The sequence below is a fragment of the Prionailurus viverrinus genome, chromosome F1 (genome assembly GCF_022837055.1).
Source record: "Prionailurus viverrinus isolate Anna chromosome F1, UM_Priviv_1.0, whole genome shotgun sequence".
NCBI classification, from domain to species: Eukaryota; Metazoa; Chordata; class Mammalia; order Carnivora; family Felidae; genus Prionailurus; species Prionailurus viverrinus.
In genome coordinates, this window is record NC_062577.1 from 18,889,941 (window position 1) to 18,902,773 (window position 12,833).

At 34.6% G+C, this 12,833-nt stretch overlaps 1 protein-coding gene across 1 annotated transcript in view; it reads left to right on the top strand.

Moving 5' to 3' along the window:
• The first annotated feature begins 1,070 nt into the window (after positions 1-1,070).
• The window catches only part of LOC125155041 (complement factor H-related protein 5-like), a 43,980-nt gene continuing 32,217 nt past the window's right edge, over positions 1,071-12,833 (top strand). The window contains exons 1-5 of the mRNA XM_047839849.1: positions 1,071-1,076; positions 3,403-3,532; positions 5,742-5,929; positions 6,045-6,222; positions 9,247-9,402. Of these exons, the coding sequence (XP_047695805.1) occupies positions 1,071-1,076; positions 3,403-3,532; positions 5,742-5,929; positions 6,045-6,222; positions 9,247-9,402 (658 nt within the window). The remainder of the gene's footprint in view (positions 1,077-3,402; positions 3,533-5,741; positions 5,930-6,044; positions 6,223-9,246; positions 9,403-12,833) is intronic.

Here is a 12,833-nt window from a genome sequence, read left to right on the forward strand (position 1 = left end):
TTAAAGTTTGTTTATTTTGAGAGAGAGAGCACCAGTGGTGGAAAGGCAGAGAGAGAGAGGGGGAGAGAGAGAATCCCAAGCAGGCTTTACACCATCATTGCAGAGCCCAATGTGGGGCTCGAACTCATGAACCATGAGATCATGACCTGAGCTGAAACCAAGAGTTGGACATTTAACTGGCTGAGCCAGTTAAGGAACGCAGGGCATAGAACCTACATAGAGTGTACCGAAGAGAAATCATCAGTGAGAACTTCAGAACAGTATGTGGTCATAAATCTTTCAAGAAGTTTATGTGAGCATGTGAATAGAAAGTTCAGAGTATTGCTAGAGGAAATCATACACCAAAGGGAGTCTTTTCTAAAGACGGAGGACATCAGAGCCAAGTGAATGCGGAATAGGCTATAACAGAGACTGAGGACGTGAGGTGGGCGGTTCCCTGTGGAGGTGGGAAGGAAAGGAAACCAGAGCTCCGTGGAAGTACGAGGCTTCTGTGGCGACAGAGCCACTTCCAGTTTTGAACAGGAGGAAGGAAGGAAAACGGATGTGTCAATTTCATGCTGGAAAGAAGTGGGAGCTGATGGTTTCTATTTTCCTTTGAGATACAAGACAAAGTCACCAGAGATGGAGTTGTGCATGGGACAAAGAGGAGAAGGAACACTTAGAAGTGTGGGAAATGGTTTAAAATAGAGACTTCAAGAAAGGAGCACGCAGTGAGTTTGTTATTGAGATGAGGTAGACTTGCTGAGTAGTGTGTTGGTCCCAGTGAAAGTTGATTAATTCGGGCTGTTGACAAACACCCATTTATGAGCTCGATATAGGCTAGGAGAAAAACATGGGTCTGCCTTTTGGGAACTTTCAACCCAGTATGAAAACAAACCAACAAACAATGAACTAAGCCCAATAATGGACCAGATGATAAAAACACATTTTAAATATATTTTATATGTAACCTTGTTCAAAGAAACAAAAGAATCCAAGAGCTTAGAAAATGAGAGGGTGGGGACGGAGGGCTCAATTTTATATAGGACAGCATATACACAAAGGAAGGTTGAAAACCCTTCAGGATAGAGATGGGGGTCTGTGCAACAGCTGAACAGCAGGGAACTTGAGCTATTTAAAGAAATCCAAAGATCATAAAGCCTGGCGTCTGGATTGACAGGGGGAGAGACATGGAAGTTACATTGGAAGTGTAGGCAAGAAATGGATCATAAAGAGTTTGGGTTTTATTCTAAGTAGAAGGGGAGACTTTTAAGATGATCATGAATTTCTTTTCTGGGATTAGAGACAGATACAGGTTTTAAAAAATCAGAAGCTTTTAGAATTTTGAGGGGCCTTCTTTAAAAAAGAATTCAAAATCTTAAATATATAATTCCCATAATCTTTCCAATGTCACCACATGTCAGGAAAATGGGATGGAGTAGAAGTTGGGGTGACAAGGACAGTGGTAGAAACAGATGTGGCCAATAAGGCTTTTATTGCAAATTTTATAAAACTTATGACCCTATGAACTCATTGGTAGGAATTCACCAGCATGGTAAGGCCTCCAAAAGTTGAATGAACAAATGACAGTTTAGTGTTCTTTTCAAATGACTTTCCTCGACCATGTAGCAGAAAATTGCACAAAGATTGAATGATATTGAGTTTATTTCAAATGTCCTGGGCATTCTCCCCTTTGGGGGGAGGTTTCCAAAGAATTATGGTTGTCATAAACCACTTAAGCTAAACAGTATTTCCAGCAACATTAAATAAATGTACACTTTAAAAAATTTATATTAGCATTTCTAAGTATCAGTGCCTGGATTTAGGATTTTTAACTTTTGGATAAAGATAAATATCTCTAATTCAAGATATGCCTATTCAAACTCTTCTTTAAATCACAATTTAAAAGTCATTAGCTTTATATAAATATAACAATTGGAAAATAACCTATGGCCAAGATTTATTATTATTATTTTTTTGGTGTTAAGGCAGAATTTTTCATGATGTGTTTAAAGATAGAGAATATATAAAATGAGCACAAGGTATATAAACAAAGATACGTAGAAAAAAAAGAATTGCTACATAGAAGACTGGAATAGAATTTTAGGAGAGGAATTCCTATAGTTCTCATCAGGTGTGACCTCAACTAATCTATAAAACCCAAGATTAAAACAAAAGCACATTTGTGGAGTTATTTTTGTGGCATTACTTTTTAAAAAAAGCTTATTATGTATTTTGAGAGGCAGAGGGAGGGACAGAGAGAGGAGGAGAGAGAAAGAATCCCATGCAGGCTCCTTGCTGTCAGCGTGGAGTCTGATGTGTGGCTGAAACTCATGAACTGTGGGATCCTGACCTGAGCGGAAACCAAGAAGAAAGCTTACCTGACTGAGTCACCCAGGCGCCCCTAGTGGCATTACTTTAAAAATAGTTCTCTTACATCTAATTTTATGATTATGTGTTAATACTTCTAGATAGTATGAATTTTCTTTGGAGTATGATTCAAATTTTTAAATTCCAGTTTTTAATTTTATAAACTAATTAGCAATATAGGAGGATTCTCAATAAGAAAAATGCAGTTTTTGATACTACTTAGCAATGTCACAAATTTTACAAATTTTAAGAGATAATTTTACACACTCCTAATTTGAATCAGAACAACCAACAATTTATTAACAGTTAGTATAATTATAAGTTTATATATAACATATATATTATCAGTTAATATAATATAATGTAATAATAATAGTTGGTTGTATATTACATAACTATTCATGACACCTAGAATATAACTCTATGGCCTTGAACATCTTTCTTCATTTTGTTTCATGTTTCACTTTGATTTCTTCACTTATAAAGTATCAGTTAAGCTTTTTAAATGTTCCTCTAACTGAAATTCATTAGAAATGCTTCTCTTTAGCATTCCAGGTCCCCAATTATATTAAACAAAAATACCAATTCTTATTTAAGTGTGCAATTTAAAAATTGTAGCATTATTTTTTTTTGAGTTTTTAATGAGAGAATACTTTTCTCTTTTGAGAGTATAAAAAATATAACATTAAATTTTGTAAATGTCAGTGATAAAATCAGTTCCAGTATAGGTAAAGTGATTTTACAAATAAATTTTCAGGATATATCTATTGCTGTTCAACACCTTAATATTTCTCAAAGAGTCCTGTATGGCTTTAGAAGGTATATAAAACCTAATATCTAAGTTTTCAAGGAAGAGAATTTATCTGAAGTCCCTCTGTAAATATAATACATTGCACCTCATTATTACATGAGACATGTAAAATTTACTTTGGCAATGATTAATTATATATTCTCATTAAATTATTTTACCTTTTTTTTTTATAGAAAGAGAATGCTCGATTCCAAATAGAAAATAGAAAAATTTTCCAAATAGAAAAATATTTAATTCCTAAGCCAAAAAAGGACAAATATAAAGTTGGAGATGTGTTGCAATTTTCCTGCAGACAAAAACTTCCAAGAGTTGGACCAGATTCAGTTCAGTGTTCCCATTTTGGATGGTCCCCTGATCTTCCAACATGTAAAGGTGAATATTTATCCTACAATTGCTGAAACAATTGAGTTTTGGATATCAAGTTTTTCCTCTCTTAATTTTCTTTTGGCTTCCATTGTGTCTACAATCTAATGCATTAAGCCAGAGATAGACCCTGTGCAGGACATGTGTTGGGTAGTAGGTATTTTAGACTTCTTATTTAAGAAATTAATCTCCAATTGTTCATTGAAATATGCAGTGGAAATATGAATAGATGTTTTTATGATGTCTGACTCTGAAGGGACTTTTGTTACTTTTCCTTTTGCCTACAATTCCACTATTAATACTGGACATTTTTAAAAAAAATTTTTTTTTCAACGTTTATTTATTTTTGGGACAGAGAGAGACAGAGCATGAATGGGGGAGGCGCAGAGAGAGAGGGAGACACAGAATCGGAAACAGCCTCCAGGCTCTGAGCCATCAGCCCAGAGCCTGACGCGGGGCTCAAACTCCCGGACCACGAGATCTTGACCTGGCTGAAGTCGGACGCTTACCCGACTGCGCCACCCAGGCGCCCCTAATACTGGACATTTTTAATAGCATGGGCCTTAACTCATTTCACTGATTGTATCTAAACTTTTGGTCAGTTCAGTCACATATATGGATTAATCAAAGTTAATAATATTGATCAAGTGCTCATCTCAAATGATGGTTTTTTTTAGAAAGTTTTGATAAATTTTTTGCATGTAATATGAATATTAATATAATTGTACAGTCATATTTACTAATTGGTTTGAATACCTCTTTAGAATATCTAGATTATTGAACAGATTTCTTTTGCTACTCTTTCCTGTCTGAGCTATACTTTCAAAATTGAATTCAGGGTGTGTACCAAGGTTTCTAATTCACCCTTGAAGTTTAGAGACAGGTCCTAAAGGTGCGGTGAGGAGAGAACTACAAAGCAGGGGCTAAGACTCTTCCGGAGCGCAAGCATCGGTCCCCTGGCTCAAGCCTCTTTCATTTTTGCAAACTGTCTGACAGCAGCAAGAACATACAACACGGTATTTGACATCTGGACAGGCCATCCACCTGCAGTGTATTCCATACCGGGTCATGAGTACATCTGGCGCCGGACGAAACATTCTTTTCCCAGGCCTGGCGCCTGTACGATGTCCTTCTGGAGAGAACGAGCAGTCCTGGCGTCCTTCCGGCGTCCTGGGAATGAAACAGCTTTCAGTTCCTTGCTGCTCCGTCCCTTTCCTTCAGGACATTCTTACCGTGCCTCCGGCCTCTTGTTCTCCAACAGTTTCTTACGTTTACAGGATCGTAAGGTAGTCAGAAAATATTTTTTGTGTCTTTTTTTTATGTGTCATATGTAAGATATTTTACTAATCTCAGTTCACAAAGATTTTCTCTTTTGTTTTCTAAAGGATTTATAGTTTCTGGGTTTACATTTAGGCCTATGCTCTATTTTTGGTTAATTTTTGTATGTGAGACATGAATATGAGGTATGATAGAATCAAAGCTCTGATTTATGTGAGTGTCCAATTCTACATCATTTTGTAGAAAAAACTATCATTTTACCCTGAATGGCCTTTTGTAGGTTTGTCAGAAATTAATTGTCCATATACATATGGGTCTATTTCTGAACCTCCTTCTGTTTTCTTTTTTAGTCTTTCTGTCTTTATGCCCAAACCACAGCTTCTTAATTACTGTAGTGTTATGATTAGTATTGAAATCACATCATGTTATTCCTTCAAACTTTCCTTCTTTTTCAGTTTTTTAGCCATTCTAGGTCCTTTGCATTTCCATGTGAATATTAGAATCAGTTTGTCAATTTCTACAAAAATACCTGCAGTGATTTTGATTGGGATAACATTGGCTCTATAGATCGTTGGGGAAAATTAATGTTTTAACAATATTAAATCTTCCGAACTATATTTCTTCATTGTTTGGGCCTTTAGTTTCTCTCTACAGTGTTTTCTCATTTTCAAGTATCAGTTTGCATATCCTTAGTCAGATTTATGCCTTTGTATATTGAACATATTTGCAAGGCTTAAATATACTTCTAATAGGTTAGTTCAGTAGAAGTAATAGAACTGGGAAATGAATCTGGTGTAAACACCATTTTTTATTGTTTAAGAATGCTATAATAAATTATGTAATAAATAATAAATTGATTAAAGAAAAAAATCTCTCCACTCTAGTGGATTTTGAAATTATAGACACCGTAACCATTATTTACACAGTATTTCTACCGTAGGGCAGGTAAAATCATGTGGTATGCCTCCTCAACCCCCCAGCGGGGAGATTAAGGAAACAAACAAAGAAAAATATGAACTTAACGAAGTGGTGGAATATGTTTGCAACTCTGGATTTTTGATGACGTGTTCTAATAAAATTCAGTGTGTAGATGGAACATGGACAACCTTGCCTCTATGTAGTGGTAATGTATAAAAAGCACGAACACTCAAATGTGATTAAATCAACACTTTTTGTTATCTGCATATAACCACATAAATTATATTTTAAAGAGAAACATATTTTTTGTGAAGTTTTTACAGAGGGCAGTACGTGGGGTGATGTACCTGGACTTGCTTATGGTTATGTTGTGGAGTCTTCTGCCCCTCCCTTTCACCATGGAGCTTTAGTGGAGTTCAGTTGCAGAGAAACATGTACATTGATTGGACCCAGATCAATTACATGTGACAGTGGACGGTGGACCCCACTTCCTCAGTGTGTTGGTGAGAATAGTATTTCTTGAATTGCCATTCAGTAAAACGTAACATTTTTATTGTAAAAACTATATCTGTGACAATATTTTTGAAATTTAGAGATATTTGTGAAACACATCAGGTCTTAAATTATATTCAAACATTTGTTGTTACAGTTCAATATGTACCAACAGAGGAAAAATATAAACTAGCAGTTGAATTTTATGACGCTCCCTGTCCCTGATATTGACATTGTTTATAAGTGTGAAGCTACATTTTACTTGCAGGTGTATATATGATTAAAACATGAATACTAATTACCAGGAAAATATAACTATCTTTGCATAAATACCATTTTTGTTTTTAAATTTTTTTTTTCAACGTTTATTTATTTTTGGGGCAGAGAGAGACAGAGCATGAACGGGGGAGGGGCAGAGAGAGAGGGAGACACAGAATCGGAAACAGGCTACAGGCTCTGAGCCATCAGCCCAGAGCCCGACGCGGGGCTCGAACTCCCGGACCGCGAGATCATGACCTGGCTGAAGTCGGACGCTTAACCGACTGCGCCACCCAGGCGCCCCCCATTTTTGTTTTTATAGGGCACTCTTTCTTTCAGGCCCTGGAAAACAAGGAAATAAAGTTGACAAAATACCACTAGCTACACTCCCATAGGAATCTTGCCTCTATCAAATTTTCTAACAAAAGATGATTCCTCAGCCAGTTTCAAATGCAGCGAAAAGAAATTCATGTGCTGGAGGGTGGGCGGTCAGTAGTATAACTCAGTCATACGAGGCAGGTGAGATTGGGCCAAGAAAAAAATTCTGATTCTGTAAGTGAATCATCCTGCCCTTTGAGGACTAACTTGGAGAACCTTGGGGGCCTTCTTTCACTTTTCCCTTTGAATGAGTTCTTTCCAAGAGTTTTTCTGGGTTCTGCATTCAAAGAGAGACCAGGATGTCCAGTTTCATTTATTCATCCAATTTCTGGGCATTAATTAATCCCAAGAGCAGATACAGTTGGGATTCAATCTCCAAGGAAACAGGGATTCATACTTCACTGACTTGTTCCCAATCCTCAGAAGACTGGCCGACATAGAGGAGGCATTCAGTAGGAGTTTGTTAAATAGATCAATAAATTTTGTTGCTTCTAAACACATTCCTGTCAAAGGTATTGTCAGTCCCCCAAGACCAAACCTCATTTTAATGCTATCCTCTCCCCACAAATGATCTCCCCTCATTTCTGTCATATGCGGGAAAAAACCGAAGGTAATACCAGGCATGAAAACTCTCATCTTTTCATTATAACTTAACACCAAAACATCTGCTTCAGTGATTACTCTCCTCTGGTCTCAGAGTTTTCCTTCTTAACATTAATCCTCTACCTGTATTACGTTTAATGTCACCTTTTCAGCTACGTTAGGTTTTACTCCAGTTTTCCCCTCTCAGTGTTTTTACTTTGTACCTCCACTCTTCCTTTTGCTCTTCTCCATATGTTTATTTTCTCCTCATGAACAAAGAAATCCTTTCAAACATTGGGCATGACAACAACCACCACCGCTCCTCTTGATTACGGATCTTCCTTCAGTTACCATCCTTTGAAGAATACCTTGTTTTCTCTCCCTCAACACTCTGGACCAGTTCTAAAAATAGGACGAAGCCTGGAGCCTCTAGTTTGTTTTGAATTAGACTCCTTTTTATTTATTTTTTCTTAAGGTTGCATTGCAAAATCTTTTCTTCGGCCAATTTATTTGAGTTTGCTCTATTCATCCTCACCTGACTCTGTATTTTAAACCATTAGCAAATCCTAGCAAAGGCCTATGAAGAGATTTTATCAACTTCGAAAAGGACTCCCATTTTTATTGAATTATTGAAATGTATAACTATATAAAAAGCTTCTATAGTCCATACGTAACATATTGAATCTAGCAAAAATTTATTATTATGGCATTATAATATTATTGGATTATAGGATGACTAGGTGTAAAAAAGAATAGCTTCTCAAAGATTCTAAGAGCATATACAGAAAACAGTCCCTGACTTTAAACAACCAATTTATTTTTTAAGGGGGGTTTTAATTTTTATATGTACATATATACATTCATAATTGACATACAGCATTATGTTCATTTTAGGTATACAACATAATGATTTGATATTTGTATACGTTGTGAAATGATCACACTAAGTCTATCATCTATCACCATACCTAGTTATAGATTGTTTTTTCTTGTGATGAGAACTTTCAAGATCTACTTCTTAGCAACTTATAAACATACAGCACAGTATTATTAATTATAGTCACTATGCTGTTCATTACATCCCCACGACTTATTTATTTTATAACTGGAAGTTTGTATCTTTTGACTCTCTTCGCCCATTTGACCCGACCCCACCCCGCTTCTGACAATTACCAATTTGTTCTTTGTATCCATGAGCTTTCAACTTGTTTTTTAGATTCCAAATATAAGTAAATAATACGGTATTTGTCTGTCTGACTTCTTTTCCTTATCATAATGCCCTAAGGTCTGTCCATGTTGTTGCAAATGGCAAGATTTTATTGTTTCTTATGGCTGAATAAATATTCCCTTGTATTTATATACCACATCTTCCTTATCTATTCATGTGTCAATGGACATTTAGATGGCTTCCATATCTTGGCTGTTGTAAATAATGCTACAACAAATATGGGGTGCATACATCTTTTCAAGTTAGTGTTTTCATTTTTTTTTCCAGATAAGTACTTAGAAGTGGAATTGCTAGATCATATGGTAGTTCTATTTTTAATTTTTTGAGGAACCTCCGTACTGTTTTCTGAAGTGGCTGCACCAATTTACATTCCCAGCAACAATGTACAAGGGTTCCCTTTTCTCCATATCCTCACCAACACTTGTTATTTCTTGTCTTTATGATAAGCCCATCTCATGCAATATGATCAGGATGACTTGGTGGAATTTATGAGCATACGTTAGACTACTGACTCTATAGCTATTTTTTATGTAGTAGTTGTTTTGATTTTTATGATTAGTCTTTTCAAGGGAATATTTTAATTTTATAGCAACAAATGAACTTAAGAAGTGTAAATCATCACAGTTAGTTTCATATGAGGTGATTGATCATAATACCAACATACGTTACAAATGTAGAGGAAGAACAGACTACAAACACTCAATCTGCATAAATGGAAGATGGGATCCTGAAATACCCTGCACAGGTAAGCTCTTATTTATAATGTTTTTAAGAATTTATGTGGTTTCTTTCTAACCTGTAAAAGAATGATCTTTGTGCCTTAAAAAATTAGCTATTTATTATTACAAATAATTTTCAAGTGGGAAGGTAATTTTAAAAAAGAGCCAAAACACTGCTTCTAAATACTTACTGTATCATTATTGTATTAGTGTTACTGTATCATTACCGTATTAGTCAGCGATATAACTTTACCACCTACAAACTTGGCTTTAAATTAACATCTGGGCAGTAGGTGTACAAATTACTATTGGAATACCATTGCTTTTAACTCCCTTTATTACACACAAAGGTACCTATACCTATGCCTATGCCTATGCCTATAACTAGTATGTATCTGTGTACCTATAAATATATCCATTAATGTATCTATGTATGTATCTATTTATGGATGCATGAATCTCCCTTATCACCTATTTAATTATGTGTTTATCTGTCTTGAAACTTCTGTATCTGCTGACACCACTGATTCCTATTGAATAGCACAGGCTTTATTCCATTTTTCCACTCTTCATATTTGTATTGCTCTTCTCTATCAGTAGGACACCTTAACTTACTCTCCTCAATATTTTAACTAATTTCCCCAAGCCTAGAATACATGGAAAGTAGTGTCACGTGAATATAAGGACCTATCTATGGTTCAACGTATTTTTTGTTCTTTTGTAAAAGGAAATAAATATTTATGTGCAATGAAGCATATATGCTCTACATTTTCTTCTAGAAGCTTTATAGTTTTAGCATTTATATTTAGGTATATCATCCATATTATATTAATTTTTGAGTTTGGCATAAAATAGGGGTTGATTTTTAAAAAAATATAGGTAGCCAATTGTTCTAGCAATATGTGTGGAAAGGACTTTGAAATGAAAATCAGTTAACTATGTAAGCAATGATCTACTTCTAGACTTTCTACTCAGCCCATGTATCCATTTATCTATCTTTATTCCTACCCCATTGCCTTGGTAACTATAGCTTTATAGTAAGTCTTGAAGTCTGATTTGTGTTCTCCGATATGTTCTTGCTATTCAAAATTGCTTTACTCATTCTGGTCTTTTCATTTCCATAAAAATTTCAAGGAAAGCTTATGAATTTCTATAAGATATCTGCTTGTATAATGAAATAGATGGTTTGTATAATGAAAAATAAATTAGGGAGAATTGGCATCTTAATCATATTGAGTGTTCAATCCATAAACATACTAGATTTCTTCAATTATTTTTTATGCTTCTATTTTCCCAATAATGTTTTAAGTGTAGAAGTTTTACAGCTATAAAAAAATTATTCCTGTTTTATATTTTTATGCTATAAATGCAGTTTTTCAAAATTATATTTTCCAGTTTTACTGCAAGTATAAAGAAATGCACTTGGCTTTTGTATATTGATTTTATAGTTTGAAACTATATTAAGTTGCCTTATTTTATGTATCATTTTGTTGATCTGTTATAGTTTTCTTTTTTTTATTTAGATCTGTTACAATTTTCTATGAGCAGTTATGTCATTACAAATACAAGGTTTTAAATCTGAGTCTGTTCTATTTTTACTTTTTGTTTATTTTCTTATCTTGTTGCATTGGCTAGGACCTTAAATAAACTTTTTAAATGTTTTATGTATTTTTGAGAGAGACAGAGACAGAATGCGAGTGGGTTAGGAGCAGAGAGAGAGGAAGACACAGAATCTGAAGCAGGCTCCAGGCTCCGCACGGTCAGCACAGAGCCTGATGCGGGGCTCGAACTCACGAGCTGTGAGATCATGACCTGAGCTGAAGTTGGTCACTCAACTGACTGAGCCACCCAGGCGCCCCTTAAGTAAACTTTTTAAAGGAAGAAACATCTTTGTCTTATTCCTGACCACTGGGAGAGGGCATTTAACATTTTACCATAATTATAATGTCAGTTTAGGATTTTTATAGATATCCTTTATTGGATCAAAGGAATTTTTTTCTATTCCTACTTGGCTGAGTCAATTTTATCATCAACCACTGATGTTTCAAGTGCTTTTGATGTACTATAGATGTGATAATATGGCTTTCTTAATTGTGTTATTACAGTGAATTACATGTATAAGTTTTTTAATGTTGAATAATTTATTTATTTATTCATTTTAATGTTTGTTTATTTTTGAGAGAGAGAGAGGGACAGAGTGAGCAGGGGAGAGGCAGAGAGAGAGGGAGACAGAATCCAAAGCAGCCTCCAGGCTCTGAGCTGTCAGCACAGAGTTCAACATAGGGCTCAAACTCACAAACTGTGATATCATGACCTGAGTCGAAGTCAGACACTTAACCAACTGAGCCACCCAGGTGCCCCCTAAATCTCTCATTTCTTAAGTCAACTCGGTAGTGATGTATTTTCATGTACTAAATTTACTGATATAGTTTTAAGGTTTTTTTTTTTACATCTGTGTTCATGGGGGATATTAACCTACAGTTACTTTTGCTTGTAATGTCTCTGCCAGGTTTTGTTGTTAGGGATACTATAGACTGAGAAATCAAGTTAAGAAGTGTTCTGTAATCCTCTATTGTTCTGAAGGTACATGTGTAATATTATTACACATATTATTTCTTAAAGTAGAAAATTAAAATATGGACTTAAACTATCCTACTTTTAAAATATAAACTTTAAAACTGCATTTTTCTTTCTAAGCACTACTTTAGCTGTGTCTCAAAAATTTTTGTATACATTGTATTTTCATTAAATTCTATATAAAATATTTTCTTTCTAATATTCTTCCGATTTCTTCTTTGACCTGTCAGTTATTCAGAAGTTTGTTGTTTAATTTCCATATATTTATGTTTTCTAATCATTTTTCTTTTTAAAACAGCTTTATTGTGGTATGATTGTTATATAAAGAACTACACATATGTAATGTATACAATTAGATGAGTATCATGCTAAAATTCAGCTAAATTCAACCTATGGCAAGACTTATCAAGAGGAAGTACAAGTTTGAATCATTAGGACTAAAAGTGGTTAAATATCAGACATAGAAGAGAATACGTTGAAAAAAAAATGCCAAATACTTAAAATAAATATAAGAAAAAAAATTTGTGATGAAATATACAATACTAATGTCAGCTTAGAAATAGAAAATCTGACATTAGTAGCACAAATAAAGTTTGCTCAAATGTTTCCCTGAATTAAATGTAAAATGTGGACAATTGAAAGGATTTAGAAGACTTCCTGGGGTATACTCAGAAAACCTTTATTTAGTGCCTGATACTGAGTAACTCAGAACATCTTAATGGTTAGAAATAATTAGAAGAGGTTTTATATAAATTATGATCACAGAAAGAATAAAAGAAACAACAAAGAAAACCATGAGAATAAGCCAAATGTGATACACTGAAGTATCAAAGAGTATACCATATTTAAACCCAGAACATGCCATTATTATTTGACCATT